This window comes from Oncorhynchus keta, chromosome 18 (assembly GCF_023373465.1).
Source record: "Oncorhynchus keta strain PuntledgeMale-10-30-2019 chromosome 18, Oket_V2, whole genome shotgun sequence".
Lineage (NCBI taxonomy): Eukaryota > Metazoa > Chordata > Actinopteri > Salmoniformes > Salmonidae > Oncorhynchus > Oncorhynchus keta.
In genome coordinates, this window is record NC_068438.1 from 37,393,171 (window position 1) to 37,411,759 (window position 18,589).

Below are 18,589 nucleotides of genomic sequence, written 5' to 3' on the forward strand. Positions count from 1 at the left end.
ACACACACACTTCAGCGCAGAGACACACACACACTTCAGCGCAGACACACACACACTTCAGCGCAGACACACACACACTTCAGCGCAGACACACACACACTTCCGCGCACACACACACACAGACACACACACACACTTCAGCGCAGACACACACACACACTTCAGCGCAGACACACACACACACTTCAGCGCAGACACACACACACACTTCAGCGCAGACACACACACACACTTCAGCGCAGACACACACACACACACTTCAGCACAGACACACACACACACACTTCAGCGCAGACACACACACTTCAGCGCAGACACACACACACACACTTCAGCGCAGACACACACACACACTTCAGCGCAGACACACACTTCAGCGCAGACACACACACACTTCAGCGCAGACATCTGTCCACATAGGAGTGAGTAAGTGAATGTGACATGGAAAGCGTGTGAAGAGGTAACACCTGGCACCAGCTGGTGTTGTTAAAAGGCACCCAGAATAAAAACGAGGTGAAGTAGGCCTACCGCTCCACGGAGAGCCCCCTCCCTCCCTACATACATCCGTCCAATAGCAGTTAAAACGGAAGGCTGAGGCTCGTGGCCAGGCGACTTGATCCGGCCACGGGATCTCCCTTGAAGGTCTGGCCAGACAGCAGCTGGCAGCTGGCAGCAGGAACGGCTAAAGACAGAGGAGATGACCCCTCTCCCCAGCTCCCCGGGAGAGCACAGGAGACATTGCCAGCCTGTCGACCCAGTCACACTGAGTCACCCGTCTTGCATGTTCTCTTCCTTCCCCTGCTTCAATTACAGGGCTCACATAGGAGACATGTTGGCCTGTCCACCCACTCAGTCAGTCTGTATGCCCCCATTCACTGTTACAGTAACAAGTGTTTGACAGGAGGGTACCAGGCATCTCAATGTCAATGCTTTGGTTTGCTGTGGTATAACTGTAGACGAAAGTCCATAACCAAGGTAACAAACTACAAAACAGCAACAATACAAAAACTGCGTGCACTCGTACGCATGAGATATTGCAATGCCTCTGACAAAAACAACAAACACAGACTAGAGGTTGACTGATTAATCGGAATGGCTGATTAATTAGGGCAGATTTCAAGGGAAAAATCTGTATTTTTGGGAGCCGATTTTTTTTTATTTTTAAAATACCTGTATTTAACTAGTCCAACGCAGTAACGACCTGCCTCTCTCGTTGCACTCCACAAGGAGACTGCCTGTTACGTGAATGCAGTAAGCCAAGGTAAATTGCTAGCTAGCATTAAACTTATCTTTAAAAAAACAATCAATCATAATCACTAGTGAACTACACATGGTTGATGATATTGTTAGATATTATCTAGCGTGTCCTGTGTTGCATATAATCTGATTGAGCATAGGAGCATACAAGTATCTAAGTATCTGACTGAGCGGTGGTAGGCAGAAGCAGGCGCATAACATTCATTCAAACAGCACTTTCGTGCGTTTTGCCAGCAGCTCTTCGTTGTGCACCAAGCATTGCGCGGTTTATGACTTCAAGCCTATCAACTCCGGATATGTGTAACCGAAGTGAAATGGCTGGCAAGTTAGCGTGCGCTAATTGTCTGTGTTGCTGGTTCGAGCCCAGGGAGGAGCAATGAGAGGGACGGAAGCTATACTGTCACACTGGCAATACTAAAGTGTCTATAAGAACATCCAATAGTCAAAGGTTAATGAAATACAAATGGTAGAGGGAAATAGTCCTATAATTCCTATAATAACTACAACCTAAAACTTCTTACCTGGAAATATTGAAGACTCATGTTAAAAGGAACCACCAGCTTTCATATGTTCTCATGTTCTGAGCAAGGAATTGAAACGTTAGCTTTTTTACATAGCACATATTGCACTTTTACTTTCTTCTCCAAAACTTTGTTTTTGCATTATTTAAACCAAATTGAACATGTTTCATTATTTATTAGAGGTTAAATAGATTTTATTGATGTTTTATATTAAGTTAAAATAAGTGTTCATTCAGTATTGTTGTAATTGTCATTATTACAAATACATAAATAAATCGGCATCAGCTTTTATGGTCCTCCAATAATCGGTATCGGTATTGAAAAATCATAATCGGTCGACCTCTAACATACATACATCTAATTGGCACATCAAATTATTGTGCTTTATAAGACAGTCACTAGGTGTTTCAGAGAGTTGCAGCCTCATCTGAATGTCCCACAGCAGGGGTTGAGATAGATTTAAACACAGACAAAATGCCAGAGATGTTTTACTATCACAGTAAATGAACAGGGAGGGCATTACTAACCCCTGTTCCCAACTGACAGGATGTGATATACAACGTTTCTGTCTAGGGAGAGAGGGACGTCAAGAGGCATAACATGACTCTGTTCCAGGGCTGCTCTCAGCTAACAAGGCTATGGAACACACACAGCACACCCATGCAGAATCAATGACCTGGTAGCAAGTACATCAGATGGCTAGGTTGGTGGATCAGTAGACCTACATCACAGGAGGTTGGCTGGTGGACAAGCTTGTGGCAATGGCTGGAGTGGAATAAGTAGAATGGTATCAAACATGTTTTCCAGGTGTTTGATGCCATTCCATTAGCTCAGTTCTGGACATTATTATCAGCTGTTCTCCAGTCAGCAGCCTCCTGTGGCCTACGTCAAGTACGAGTCAGCATGATTGAGCCATAGATGAACAGGAGGTGTGAAAATAATCCATCTCCATCCTGTCATCAGAAAGCATGTATATAGTCAGTGCTAATGGCAGAAAATACAAGGCAAGAAACTAGTGTTCTACAAATGTTCATACCGTTTCTGTACCATACTGAGATACGACGTTACCAGAAGTGCATACAAGAGGCACTATTTCAAATGTATATTACAAATAAGAAACAGTGACATACAAAATTATTTAGGCAACAGAGACCTTGATCCTGGAGGGGATTGAATCTCTCTGCTGTAAACAAGAAGCTTGATCTTGACAGCTATAAAGTTAGCAAATCAAATGCATAGCTGAAGCTGGATATAATTTGACATATCTGAGATTTCTTATAGTTATACTTAACTTCTTGTTATAACCAGTGGCGTATAATTTTTTTTTTAAAAAGGTGTTGAAAATCATGCCATCTGGATTTCTAAAATATCGTGGTTTACGGTTTATCACCCAAGCCTAGACTGCAGCATAAAGAAGGGGAGGACAGCCAGGCAGTCTGTCTGCCAGGGGAAAGCGCTTTGAGCCTCCTGGCAAAGGGGAAAGCGCTTTGAGCCTCCTGGCAAAGGGGAAAGCGCTTTGAGCCTCCTGGCAAAGGGGAAAGCGCTTTGAGCCTCCTGGCAAAGGGGAAAGCGCTTTGAGCCTCCTGGCAAAGGGGAAAGCGCTTTGAGCCTCCTGGCAAAGGGGAAAGCGCTTTGAGCCTCCTGGCAAAGGGGAAAGCGCTGTGAGCCTCCTGGCAAAGGGGAAAGCGCATTGAGCCTCCTGGCAAAGGGGAAAGTGCTGTGAGCCTCCTGGCAAAGGGGAAAGTGCTGTGAGCCTCCTGGCAAAGGGGAAAGCGCATTGAGCCTCCTGGCAAAGGGGAAAGCGCTTTGAGCCTCCTGGCAAAGGGGAAAGAGTTTCACCTTCCTGGCTTGTCCCCATGCTCTGGAATGGAGAATGAGCCTGTTGGTCTGTATTCAACAGCCACAGTTTACCATGCTGCAAGACATACTTTCCACTCCCCTGTCACGATACAGAAACACCCCACCAAAGCAGCTGTGCGGGGTGCTATAACACTAGTGACCAGGACAGAAGCCAGAGAGAGAGGGCCACGGAAGAGGAAGGGGAGTTTAGGTAAACTTCCACTAGATCCCAAATGGGAGAAACCAAAGACTTCAGTTTCTCTCTCCGAGTCAAACCACAAGCATATGCTAGCTCAGATTTCAAAAGGTGTCTCTCTCCAAGTCAAACCACAAGCATATGCTAGCTCAGATTTCAAAAGGTGTTTCTCTCCAAGTCAAACCACAAGCATATGCTAGCTCAGATTTCAAAAGGTGTTTCTCTCCAAGTCAAACCACAAACATATGCTAGCTCAGATTTCAAAAGGTGTCTCTCCAAGTCAAACCACAAACATATGCTAGCTCAGATTTCAAAAGGTGTTTCTCTCCAAGTCAAACCACAAGCATATGCTAGCTCAGATTTCAAAAGGTGTTTCTCTCCAAGTCAAACCACAAGCATATGCTAGCTCAGATTTCAAAAGGTGTCTCTCTCTCCAAGTCAAACCACAAGCATATGCTAGCTCAGATTTCAAAAGGTGTCTCTCTCTCCAAGTCAAACCACAAGCATATGCTAGCTCAGATTTCAAAAGGTGTCTCTCTCCAAGTCAAACCACAAGCATATGCTAGCTCAGATTTCAAAAGGTGTCTCTCTCCAAGTCAAACCACAAGCATATGCTAGCTCAGATTTCAAAAGGTGTCTCTCTCCAAGTCGAACCACAAGCATATGCTAGCTCAGATTTCAAAAGGTGTCTCTCTCCAAGTCAAACCACAAACATATGCTAGCTCAGATTTCAAAAGGTGTCTCTCTCCAAGTCAAACCACAAGCATATGCTAGCTCAGATTTCAAAAGGTGTTTCTCTCTCCAAGTCAAACCACAAGCATATGCTAGCTCAGATTTCAAAAGGTGTTTCTCTCCAAGTCAAACCACAAGCATATGCTAGCTCAGATTTCAAAAGGTGTTTCTCTCCAAGTCAAACCACAAGCATATGCTAGCTCAGATTTCAAAAGGTGTCTCTCTCCAAGTAATAATAATAATAATATATGCCATTTAGCAAGTCAAACCACAAACATATGCTAGCTCAGATTTCAAAAGGTGTCTCTCTCCAAGTCAAACCACAAGCATATGCTAGCTCAGATTTCAAAAGGTGTCTCTCTCCAAGTCAAACCACAAGCATATGCTAGCTCAGATTTCAAAAGGTGTCTCTCTCCAAGTCAAACCACAAGCATATGCTAGCTCAGATTTCAAAAGGTGTCTCTCTCCAAGTCAAACCACAAGCATATGCTAGCTCAGATTTCAAAAGGTGTCTCTCTCCAAGTCAAACCACAAGCATATGCTAGCTCAGATTTCAAAAGGTGTCTCTCTCCAAGTCAAACCACAAGCATATGCTAGCTCAGATTTCAAAAGGTGTCTCTCTCCAAGTCAAACCACAAGCATATGCTAGCTCAGATTTCAAAAGGTGTCTCTCTCCAAGTCAAACCACAAGCATATGCTAGCTCAGATTTCAAAAGGTGTCTCTCTCCAAGTCAAACCACAAGCATATGCTAGCTCAGATTTCAAAAGGTGTCTCTCTCCAAGTCAAACCACAAGCATATGCTAGCTCAGATTTCAAAAGGTGTCTCTCTCCAAGTCAAACCACAAGCATATGCTAGCTCAGATTTCAAAAGGTGTCTCTCTCCAAGTCAAACCACAAGCATATGCTAGCTCAGATTTCAAAAGGTGTCTCTCTCCAAGTCAAACCACAAGCATATGCTAGCTCAGATTTCAAAAGGTGTCTCTCTCCAAGTCAAACCACAAGCATATGCTAGCTCAGATTTCAAAAGGTGTCTCTCTCCAAGTCAAACCACAAGCATATGCTAGCTCAGATTTCAAAAGGTGTCTCTCTCCAAGTCAAACCACAAGCATATGCTAGCTCAGATTTCAAAAGGTGTTTCTCTCCAAGTCAAACCACAAGCATATGCTAGCTCAGATTTCAAAAGGTGTTTCTCTCTCCAAGTCAAACCACAAGCATATGCTAGCTCAGATTTCAAAAGGTGTCTCTCTCCAAGTCAAACCACAAGCATATGCTAGCTCAGATTTCAAAAGGTGTCTCTCTCCAAGTCAAACCACAAGCATATGCTAGCTCAGATTTCAAAAGGTGTTTCTCTCCAAGTCAAACCACAAGCATATGCTAGCTCAGATTTCAAAAGGTGTCTCTCTCCAAGTCAAACCACAAGCATATGCTAGCTCAGATTTCAAAAGGTGTTTCTCTCCAAGTCAAACCACAAGCATATGCTAGCTCAGATTTCAAAAGGTGTTTCTCTCCAAGTCAAACCACAAGCATATGCTAGCTCAGATTTCAAAAGGTGTCTCTCTCCAAGTCAAACCACAAGCATATGCTAGCTCAGATTTCAAAAGGTGTTTCTCTCCAAGTCAAACCACAAGCATATGCTAGCTCAGATTTCAAAAGGTGTTTCTCTCTCCAAGTCAAACCACAAGCATATGCTAGCTCAGATTTCAAAAGGTGTTTCTCTCTCCAAGTCAAACCACAAGCATATGCTAGCTCAGATTTCAAAAGGTGTCTCTCTCCAAGTCAAACCACAAGCATATGCTAGCTCAGATTTCAAAAGGTGTCTCTCTCCAAGTCAAACCACAAGCATATGCTAGCTCAGATTTCAAAAGGTGTTTCTCTCCAAGTCAAACCACAAGCATATGCTAGCTCAGATTTCAAAAGGTGTCTCTCTCCAAGTCAAACCACAAGCATATGCTAGCTCAGATTTCAAAAGGTGTTTGCAGAATAATCATTTCCATGGACAGGTGACACCAAGATCCCCTTGTTATCAGCTGTGAGGCTTAGTTCAGAGGATGTTCATTGCTGTTCCATAGAAATCACTTCCACTCTGTGCGGACAGGATCTTTTTGTCCTCGCTTAATGACTGCACTAAAAGTTTTGACCCAAGGAAGAGTAGCCGCTAAATTGGGGATCCTAATAAATACTACATCTATAGAATGAGGAACTAAACTGATGGTCTCAGAACAGTTAAACCTACACCTTCTGTTTCCGTTGGATTATGGATTGGCCTTTCAACATGACAAACTTGAAAAAGCTGCTAATTCTTGACTAAAAGGACACTGACTGTCCCCAAATTCCCACCACAACGTCAAGCCACCACAACATCAAGTAGGAGACGTTTTATTATGAGAACAGCAAACCAATGATTAATCTGCTAATGAAGCAGGCCTAATAGAGAGAGCCTAGATTAGTACCAAAAACAACATAGCATGGAACTGGCTGATACTATGAAACACCAGCAGATAAATGAGGCTCCGTTAGAATTCTAGAATGACATAATTCAGTCACTACTTCTATGGGCTTACATTGGCCTACTTCCTTCTGCTACAGTGGCTAAAGTGAAAGACAAACTCACTTCTTCTGTAGATCATGCAGGCTCTGCTCAGCCCTCTGTAGTCCATCCAGGTCCGTCATCATCTTCTTCATGTGGTCCTTGGAGTAACGGTTCTGGATGTAGGCGAACCAGCAGCCTCCAATGCCGATCACTATGGACACCACCAGCATGAAGTCCTTCAGGTGGTTATGTCTATTCACTGGGGAGAGAGAAAAGTGTTCGGTTAAATGGATACTTCAGGATTTTGGCAAAGAAGCCCTTTATTTACTTCCCCTAGCATTAGCGCAATGACTGGAAGTCTATGGTAACTGTTAGCATTGGCTCGGGAAACTACCTCCAACTTCCTTCATACTGGATGCAGACACTCATGTAGACCATTTGATCTGACTCTGGTTAAGTAGATAAAGGGCTTCCTAAATGCATCCCTTTAGCACACATTGTATGGCGGCAACGTTTTCAGATTGTCCCTTCATCCAGAAAACTCAATGGTGGTGAACTGATCATGTGAAAATGTGAAACTGAATGAATTCAAGTCATGATACTGTACTGTGGCGAGGTCTGTACAATAGCAGTGTGTGATAGTAGTGTGTGTGTGTGGGGGGGGCACCAGGCCAAAAGAACCAGATAAAAGGCAGATTAACACACTATTTCAGTCTGCTAAAAGATGCTGAGGAACACGTTGAGAATACGATGACACAGACATGGGAGTTTACATTTACATAAGGCAACGAATCATACCCCCAGCCCTGAAGGCCACCGTCTCACCCGTCCTGTCCTCTGAGGGATTGACTCGGTCCGGGGTAGAGAGGTGTGAATGTCCTCTGTCATAATGTTGCCATCCTAAGGGATCCAGAACAGTCGCATTCCTCAGTCACCGACAGCCAGGCAGGCAGCAACTAACCCTCACGTAAAATTAGCCACAACACCTTAGACACGATCCATCATCCTTAAAGCACAGAGAGACAAAGGATTACAATGCCCATTCTCTTAAAGCGGTGAGCCATCGTAGGGCCTGGAAAGGGATAAGATCTACGCAAACACATAGCATAACCTATTAGCAAACACAGCGCTTATTTCCTGGAGTGAAACAAAAGAGGACGTGGAGTGTCAGCTAAAGTCTGGGCCTGGCATCCCTCTATACAGGCTCAGAGGGCGTGCCAACTTACAAACAAGCCTTACACACTAAGCTCTCTCTGCTGGCTGTTACTGACATGGAACAAAGACCTCCCTCCGTCTCATAGAAAAACAACATCCCCCTGACACAAGGACTCCCTTTAATGTCACCGACATAGGGTAATGTGCTCATCATTAGGCAAGCAATATTTACTTGCCCTCAGTCATGAATCAAGAGCTCTGTGTGGGCTCTTGTAGCCTTGCCTACATAATTCAGTACAAACACAGTTGGTCATTGACAGTGGAACTTGGCCGGATAGTGGTGAATGACTAGACTGGTGTCGGGCCAAAGATATAGCAACCAGAAAAACCATACGAAGGGGAACTAGCTGGGCTATAAAGTTCTAGGGTAGACGTCCCCAATTACAGTCAGCTGTGGACATTTTTCTTTCAGCGGATTATCGGGGGGCGGAACATAGTTATAAGTCATTTGTACACTGCAAATGGACCGCACCAAACCCAAACAGATATGGTATTTGACAAAAACAGAATCATTTTAACATCAACTACATTGGGATATCATCACATAAGCCTCTATTTAGGCGTGGGAATACTTGGGAACAGATTTCGTATATTAAAAGTCACTGAGCTGACTTTTCTGGGGAGCCAGGCCATTAAGGATCTTGAATACAAGACATGCGTCGGTGTATTGCACAAGATTTTCCCAACTCAAGAGCTCATGCTTTCTAAGGATGTGACAATGATGATGGCTATTGGGCTTCCTATCAAGCACTTTGAGAGCCTGTTTGAAGACAGACTGAATAGGTTTTAATGTTGTACAGCAAGCTTGGGCCCAACTAGTCAAGCAGTATGTTAAGTGGGGGAGTATCATAGAGTTGAAGTACAGTTTTGCTACCTCTGTAAATCAAACAATTTCGTATAAATCGGAAATTAGCTAGGTTGAATTTAGTTATTTGAATTACCTTTTTCACATGCTTTTTAAAAGAGAGGTTGGAATCAAGTATGATGCCAAGGTACTTAAAATCAGATACCACATGGAGCTTCTCCCCTGACACATAGACATCTGGCTCAGTAGCATCTGTTGCCCTCTTTGTGAAGAACATGCAAACAGTTTTTTTCACATTGAGATGCAAACACGAGTCACTGAGCCACTTTGTAACCTGGACCATTACAGTAGTGAGTTCTTGTGCAGCTTGTTGTTTGCTCTTTGCATGCACATATATCACTGTATCATCTGCATACATTTGAACTTCAGACCTAGTACAGACAGAAGGCAGATCATTAATGTACAGGCTGAACAGGAGGGGCCCCAGTATTGACCCTTGGGGCACGCCCACATCATAGCTACGAGTGGGCGACAGCTCATTGCTAACTCTGACACACTGAGTTCTGCCTTCAAGGTATGATTTCATCCATCTCAAGGCATCAGGGGAAAAGTTGAACTTGGACAATTTTGTGATGAGAATCTCATGATTAACAGTATCAAAAGCCTTCCTTAGGTCCAGAAACACAGCCCCAACAGCACCCCCTTTGTCCATCTTGGACTTCACATTTTCCAGAAGAAAGCAGTTGGCCGTTTCTGAGGAGTGTTTCGCTCTGAAGCCAAACTGCATGGAGTGTAATGTGAAGGGGCTGTTGTTGAGGTGGGCTATCAGTTGTTCTGCTACACACTTTTCAACAACCTTTGACACCACAGGTAGTATACGAATGGGCCTGTAGTTACTCACGTCAGCAGGGTCGCCTGATTTAAAGATGGCCGTTATTATGGCCGACTTCCATACCCTTGGAAACACACCGAGACCAATAAATGTGTTGGTGACCTTAGTAATGGGGCCAATGAGTGACTCTTTGTAGTTTTTAAGAAAGGTAGAGTCCATCCCAAACACATCTTTGGCTTTAGAGTTGGCTTTAGTGAGCTAATCACCTTGTTCACCTTTGACTCAGAAACCTCCCTTATGATGAAGACAGGTTGAGTGTCATTCACTAGCACTGAGCCCAAGAAACATAACTGACAATCATGGCAGAGTACGGTAGATAAAACACATAATTGCGCTTTAAATCTTTGCATGAGTTACTTAGCTGGGATCGGCGTACACCTGATGGTTTAGATAAAATTACAGCATTCGAATGAGAAGCGGCACCTGCCGCACCACCCTGTCTTCCGTCCGCCATTTTCCTTCCTTGTAATCCTTGTAAGTATGCCTCCTGTTTCAAAAAAAATAAAATAAAAAAAATCCTGTCCTGTTGGAAGATGAACCTTTGCCCCCGTCTGAGGTCCTGAGCGCTCTGGAGAATCAAGGATCCCTTTGTACTTTGCTCTGTTCATCTCTCCCTCAATCCTGACTATTCTCCCAGTCCCTGATACTGAAAAGCATCCCTATAGCAATATGCTACCATCACCATGCTTCACCGTAGGCGTGGTGCAAGGTTTCCTCCAGACGTGATGCTTGGAATTAAGGTCAAAGAGTTCAATCCTGGTTTCATCAGACCAGAGAATCTTGTTTCTCATGGTCTGAGAGACTTTAGGTGCTTTACGACAAACTCCAAGCGGGCTGTCATGAGCCTTTTACTGAGGAGTAGCTTCCGTCTGGCCACTCTACCACAAAGGCCTGATTGGTGGAGTGCTGCAGAGATGGGAGAACCTTCCAGAAGGACTACCATCTCCACAGAGGAACTCTGGAGCTCTGTCAGAGTTACCATCGGGTTCTTGATCAACTCCCTGACCAACACCCTTCTCCCCTGATTGCTCAGTTTGACCAGGCAGCCAACTCTAGGAAGAGTCTTAGAAGTTCCAAACTTCTTCCATTTTAGAATGATGGAGGCCACTGTGTTCTTAGGGACCTTCAATGCTGCAGACATTTTTTTTGGTACCCTTCCCCAGATCTGTGCTTCAACACAATCCTGTCTCGGAGCTCTATGGACAACTCCTTCAACCTCATTGCTTGGTTTTTGCGGAATGTGGAAAAAGTCAAGGGGACTGAATACTTTCCAAAGACATTGTGCATGTCGGTCTTTTCCTCCAACACATTCCATTAGCCTCTTATTTCTCTGAAAACAGGTTGCTGATTAGCAGGAATGTTGCCTAGAAAGTCCAAAGTGACATGTTTAACTGACCATTAGACAGGGAATGACTTGGCTCAAACCGGTCTTTTTCTTTTATTCTTCAGGTGAACACTCCAGTTGCATGTAATAAGTCGTAAACAGGGCTGGGGAATGGGTCCCTTTGGTAAATGTGTCAGCCATTAAGACAAGACAAGGAGTAATGTCCATTTCTGACAGGAGCATTGTGAAAGGTGTCTTAAAATGCTGCTGCTGTGCAGACAGTCTGTCATGTCCAGACAACCCCCTCCCTTCCTTCAGCTGAGACTCTTCCCTAAACAAACAATGACACATTCCAGACAGACTTCTAACTCACCCTTATCCTGATGCTGCTGCAACCTTCTTATAAAACAAGCCCAATTCTCCTTTATTTCTCGTCCCCGTTCTCTAGTATGGAGAGCAGAGCAGACAGAACTTCAAGGCCAGAGGAAGCCCAAGGCGACATTAATATTCTGGTTTCCTTACATAACCTGATCACGGATTCTTGTTCTACAGTCAAAAATGAACATTTCTTAGATTTTTCACAGACCTGAAAAGTGCCTGATGTGGTTTAAACATTGTTGTGCACTTAAAAGAACACAATTTGATGTTCTATTTATAAAAAGTGTGATTTTGAGGGTGAGAACCACAAACGGAATTAGAATATTAGAAGATTTTAGAGAGCCACCACCACAACACTCTACACAATGTCTGTGGTGCAGCCCCAGAATGTGAGCCATCAGGTTCTCCCTCTCTGGTACGATTCCCAGGAACCCCCTTGTCTGATGGTGACATTACATCAGCAGTTTCTCTCAAGCCCCAGCCCCACTGACAGGGTATGACCAACAGAATGCCATACATTTACAGAAGGAAAACCATGGGGAAAACAGGTGTATCTACAGGACCAACCACTGATACAGCAGGAGCCTCTGGGGACGAAAGATTCATGCTGCAACAGGCTGAAATATGTAACTGAGATCGCTGTCAGGAACCTAGTCCTGTGTTTTTCCTGTTTATCCAGGACCAGGGTTGCTGTGGGAATGACTGATCATGCTCCACATAAATACAACTGACATGTTCTGTTTCCTATCAGATCGTTTAACTCCATAACTAGTAGGACTTAGTGCCAGGTTGGGACATGCACCTTGTTAACGCAAGTGTGCACCAGCAAGAGACCGTTGTTTGGTTAGACAGGTTCCTATAGCGCTCATGTGATTGCAGAATTTGCTAAACAAATGGCCACTGGATTGATGAAAATAATCATTCTGCCAGTTAGGCATTGGCTACTTTGTAGTTAACATTTTATTGAGAAGACAGACTTCTGGGAAAGCCTTTCCATCTCTACTAGAAGGTTATCATTAGCATCATCACTAACTCCTACACTGTGTAGGCATACACGCGCATGTCACGGACAAACGGGCATACCTGTGCTGCTTCAAAATGTTGCAGGAAAATACAATACAAAATACATACATCACTGATTCATTTTGTTAATATCTGATGAGGAACTTCGGAAAATGTAGGACATTTCTAATAAGTTCCATACATTTAGTTGATTCCTACTACGTTCAGTACATTTAATAATTGTTGAACTCCATTTAAAATCTCTGTATTCCATGATTCCATTCGCAACACGGATTTTAGAGAGTTTTGGTGTGTTTGTCTCAGTGGGCCAAAGAGGTGTGATTTTATAGGGCCCTAGAGGTGTAGTGTGTTTGTCTCAGTGGGCCAAAGAGGTGTGATTTTATAGGGCCCTAGAGGTGTAGTGTGTGTCTCAGTGGGCCAAAGAGGTGTGATTTTATAGGGCCCTAGAGGTGTAGTGTGTTTGTCTCAGTGGGCCAAAGAGGTGTGATTTTATAGGGCCCTAGAGGTGTAGTGTGTTTGTCTCAGTGGGCCAAAGAGGTGTGATTTTATAGGGCCCTAGAGGTGTAGTGTGTTTGTCTCAGTGGGCCAAAGAGGTGTGATTTTATAGGGCCCTAGAGGTGTAGTGTGTTTGTCTCAGTGGGCCAGAGAGGTGTGTAGAGGTGTAGTGTGTTTGTCTCAGTGGGCCAAAGAGGTGTGATTTTATAGGGCCCTAGAGGTGTAGTGTGTTTGTCTCAGTGGGCCAAAGAGGTGTGATTTTATAGGGCCCTAGAGGTGTAGTGTGTTTGTCTCAGTGCGCCAGAGAGGTGTGTCTAGAATACAGAGTAGCTCAGCCTGAGCATCAACTCACCTCTTTTATAGTACTGCTCTCTCTGCTGAGGCTGGAACAGGCTGGCTTTTGGTATGGCACACAGAGCACCACAAATTATAGCCTTCCTAAACAGGGCTTCACTTCCTTTACGGGAAAGCATGGTGGTTTCTGACCTTAAAGTAGCCCCGGTGATACTCAGTTTGTTATTTATCAAAGGACATTGTAGCAGAATTGAAATGAGTCATATTGATTCACTGTATTCTGTGCTGCAGCAACAAGGCTGCCTGCAGGAAGTCCTAGACGATTACTAGCTAAACGTATAGGGGGACAAGCTTTTTCATTTGTGTTTTTTTGCTCTACCTTGTTATTTTGAGTATTACATTGTTATTGATTACCACATTGTTGGGTTTAGAGTTTGCAAGAAAGGCCTTTCACTGTATTTGAATGTGCATGTGACATTAAAAGGGGAAACTTAATAAGAACTAGAATTTTCCAGCACTGCTGCTGCTTGAGACTAATGAACACAGTTTGGAGTTGTGTTTTTTTTAACCAAGTGTCTCCAGCTGGAGAGAAACAGAGCAGACACTATTCTTCTTCTTATAATTACATTCGCAAACAGTTGCTTCAGAATGCAATAGAAATTCTCCTTTATCGGTCTGGTTGAAAGAAACACACCAACAGGTCACGTAATTGTAAAAAATAATAATCCACTTACTGAGTGGGGCTCCAAACAGCACAGTGTCCAAGGCCTTGAGCTGCAGCTTCTGAACATGGCTTCGATCCAGCATTTTCAGAATGGACACAGTCAGAGTGGTGTTCTTCACAGCCAGCCTGAGGGAACAGACAGATTGAGATTATCCAGTGCAGTCACAGTAGCATTGAGGAAGAGAGCGAGAATAGGAGGGTTAGTATGAAGGACGCTATGGATTAATTTACCTGGGCATGACAGTCCCGTTGAACTGCATCTTGCGGAAGGCGTCCACATACTGTGGCAGCTCCACGTAGATGAGCCAATTCTCCACATCGTCCACTGTCCAGTTGCACACTGCAATACAAAAACATGATATTACCTCTCTCTCTGACTGTTTCAGATGAGCCTCTAATCTCAATCACTAGTTGTACGCCAACTTTGAGCCAACGCCGACCCACACACAAAGAACATCTGTGATTCTGCTTTATATCTTAGGAGTGTCGCCGTGAGACGAGTGTAGCCAAAATCCCTTAGAGGAATCCTCTATCATAACACACTGTTAAATGTAGCTACACACGTTAGCCACCTCTTAATAAAAGACAGGGTAGGGGAAACAGGACTGGCAGGGAGTCAGAAGCAGTGTGGGCACAGGCTGCCTAGTTGACTGGGTGGGTTAATGTGCTGCTGGGTGGGTTAATGTGCTGCTGCCTTGCTAGCTAGGCTAATGTGTTGCTGTCTAGTTAGCTAGCAGAGTTATTGTGTTGCTGCCTAGCTAGCTCGCTGGTGTAATGTGTTGCTACCTAGCTAGCTGGTTGGGTTAACTTATGGCAGTATTGAGTAGCTTGGATGAATAAGGTGCCCAGAGTAAACTGCCTGCTACGCAGGCCCAGTTGCTAATATGTGCATAGTATATTTGGATAGAAAACACAAGTTTCTAAAACTGTTTGAATGATGTCTGTGAGTATAACAGACCTCATCTGGCAGGCAAAAACCTGAGAAAAAAAATCCAACCAGGAAGTGGTAAATCTGAAGTTGGTAGTTTTTCCAACTCATTCAAATTGCACTTCCTAAGGCTTCCACTAGATGTCAACAGTCTTTAGAACCTTGTTTGAGGCTTCTACTGTGAAGTGGGGGCGAATGAGAGGGGAATGAGTCAGAGGTCTGCCAGAGAGCCACGAGCTGGCCACGCGCATTCACGTGAGAGTTAGCTTTAGTTCCATTGCATTTCTGAAGACAAAGGAATTCTCTGGTTGGAACATTATTGAAGATTTGTTAAACACACCCTAAAGATTTATTCTATACATTATTTGACATGTTTCTACGGACTGTATTGGAACTTTTTGACTGTCTGGATCTAGTGATCGCACGTCATGAATTTGGATTACCTGGCTAAACGTGCGTACAAAAAGGAGGTATTTGGACATAAATGGACTTAATCAAACAAAACTAACATTTATTTTGTGGAACTGGGATACCTGGGAGTGCATTTTGATGATCATCAAAGATAAGTGAATATTTATAATGCTATTTCTGAATGCTATTTCTGACTTCTGTTGACTACACAACATGGCGGGGAATGGTAAAGCTTTTTTGAAATCTGACAGCGGTTGCAATAAAGAGAAATGTATCTATAATTCCATGCATAGTAGTTGTATGGCTTGTTTTGGTGTCCGAGCGCTGTACTCAGATTAATGCATGGTGTGCTTTTTCGGTAAAGCTTTTTTGAAATCTGACAGCGGTTGCAATAAAGAGAAATGTATCTATAATTCCATGCATAATAGTTGTATCTTTTAGCAATGTTTATTATGAGTATTTCTGTTGATTGATGTGGCTCTCTGCAAAATCACTGGATGTTTTGGAACTACTGAACATAACGCACCAATGTATACTGAGATTTTTTTATATAAATATGAACTTTATTGAACAAAACATACATGTATTGTGTAACATGAAGTCCTATGAGTGTCACCTGATGATCTTCAAAGGTTAGTGATTAATTTCTCTATTTCTGCTTTTTGTGACTCCTCTCTTTGGCTGGAAAAATGGCTGTATTGTTCTGTGATTAGGTGCAGACCTAACATAATTGTTATGCTTTCATCGTAAAGCCTTTTTGAAAATCGGACACTGTGGTGGGATTAACAAGAAGTAGATCATTAAAATGGTGTAAAATACTTGTATGTTTGGGGAATTTTAATTATAGGATTTCTGTTTTGAATTTGGCGCCCTGCACTTTCACTGGCTGTCATATCGATCCTGTTAGCAGGATCTCAGCCCAAAGGTTTTAATGTGTTGCTGCCTAGCTAGCTGGCTGGGTTAATGTGTTGCTGCCTAGCTAGCTGGCTGGGTTAATGTGTTGCTGCCTAGCTAGCTGGCTGGGTTAATGTGCTGCTGCCTAGCTAGCTGGCTGGGTTAATGTGCTGCTGCCTAGCTAGCTGGCTGGGTTAATGTGCTGCTGCCTAGCTAGCTAGCTGGGTGGGTTAATGTGCTGCTGCCTAGCTATCTAGCTGGCTGGGTTAATGTGCTGCTGCCTAGCTAGCTAGCTGGCTTGGCTAAGGTGGTGCTGCCTAGCTAGCTAGCTGGGTTAATGTGCTACTGCATGCTGCTGGCCTGAGCACAGAGTTTCCTGGCTCCCAACCTTCGCTCTGAGCCCCGACAGGAAGCTGCAATGCAGACAGACTGAGACACAACCAAAAAGGGGATTGGGGGGGGGTGAAAGAGATTTGGAGAAACAGGGGAAAGAGCAGCGAGGTAGGGAGAGGGAAGGGTTGAAGGCGATTAAGAGAGCGGGAGGAAGGAGAGGTGAGGGACAAAGAGAGAAGAATGTAGATGTGAAAAGCCATGAACGGTATATGATAAACGTGACAGAGTACTGCCAGCAGGACAAGGAGGCGTAGGTGGTACGTCAGTGTGGATGGTTGCTATCTGTGTGTGTATGTTATGATGACAGGGCCACTGATCACCCTCTGCCAGGATGCTTGAGCTGCTAAGTGGTCTGCACTTTACTTGACAATGCTGACATACCAGCTAATACGTTTGACTGCTGTAGCTGGGATGGTTGGGCAGCAAGAACTCTCCCTTACCTACAGTCACCACACAAAACATCAAGCATTCAATCTAATTACTGAAGATAAAAATGTAAATACAGTGCAGTACTCTAAAACAGACAAAGCACAGGGAGTCTAGCTAACACGGTGTCAGTCAGCAGTGAGACATCAAACAAGATGGGCTGGACCGACAGAGCTCTGAGAAGAGAACACAGTGTACCGAATGAGATTCATCGTCTGAGACTCTCATATGCAAACGGATGCACTGAGTGGGGCAGCATGCCTGGAGGGGAGGCTTGTTTGTGCTGCTAGCCTGAAAAGAGCAGAGACAGAGTGGGGGGGCTGAGGCAACACTACGGTGTTAGTTCCAGCACCTTCAGAACCCTTCCAAGTATTCCACAGGTCTTCCACACTGATGAACTGGTCGTCTCCGTGGAAACTGTTGTGCTTGGCTTTGGGATCGTGGTAGTTCAGGTCCTCCCTTAGGAACTGGAGGTCATCGAGGTCACATAGGGGGGAGAGAAGGGAAGAGAGGTGTCAATCAAAATCAGCCAGAAGGATTATGTGGCCTGTCACTTATAGGATGATGTCAGAGCAGAGGGATCAAACCATTTCATGCAGGCTGAGGTAGACTTAGGAGACTGCAAAGTGTTAGCTTGCTCAGAGAATAACCAACAGAGAAGCTAGCCTTGTGCGTCCCTGTGCCTACAGTGTGCATCCCGCTTTGTAACATTATCACAGAATTCATGACAAGCCGTAGAGATGGCTGTGTGGAACAGCCAGCAACCGCATGCTTTACTCACACTGAGAAGGGGCTAGAAAACACATGGTCTTTTATGACAATGTCAATTAAGATTGAGACATTTTCTTAATAGGTGAATGTCAATAAAGATCTATAGGTTTGAGCATGCACATGTCATTTTCCACTGACGCTTTACTGGCCTGAACCTGTGATTAAAGTACAAATCTATAACTCCATTGCTAACAGATGTGGACACATCATTTGATGAGGAGGAACACAAAACAGGAAATCAGGTGTTCCTCTTTCTACTCTAAACACCAATATTCCAATGTAATGAGCCTACTGTAAGTAATACCGGACACATTGAGTGTCTCCAGTTCTCTTGAGCAACAGCATAGCAGTGCAGCGACAGGGCTTAGCTGACATTATGTTTCATCCATCTCTAGCCAGCCCCTGTGCTGTTATCATACCGTTTCTTTGACAATGTAGCCAAATAGCTGATGTTTTAAAAATCCTAGTATGGGGTGTCCAACATGTGTTTTTTATTTGTGTCATGATGTTACAATTATTTTATCTTGTTTTGTTTTTAAT

General features: G+C 44.0%; 1 protein-coding gene and 1 long non-coding RNA gene across 2 annotated transcripts in view; one reads left to right on the top strand and one right to left on the bottom strand.

Moving 5' to 3' along the window:
- stim1a (stromal interaction molecule 1a) overlaps positions 1–18,589 on the bottom strand; it is an 85,387-nt gene that overhangs the window by 59,231 nt on the left and 7,567 nt on the right. The window contains exons 4-7 of the mRNA XM_035792480.2: positions 17,631–17,745; positions 14,458–14,566; positions 14,237–14,352; positions 7,158–7,335 (exon numbers count right to left, since the gene is read on the bottom strand). Of these exons, the coding sequence (XP_035648373.1) occupies positions 7,158–7,335; positions 14,237–14,352; positions 14,458–14,566; positions 17,631–17,745 (518 nt within the window). The remainder of the gene's footprint in view (positions 1–7,157; positions 7,336–14,236; positions 14,353–14,457; positions 14,567–17,630; positions 17,746–18,589) is intronic.
- LOC127908759 (uncharacterized) lies at positions 4,311–7,118 on the top strand. Its single transcript, XR_008068351.1, has 4 exons — positions 4,311–4,446; positions 4,846–5,677; positions 5,784–5,887; positions 6,308–7,118. It is a non-coding gene; the product is annotated as an uncharacterized LOC127908759 (long non-coding RNA).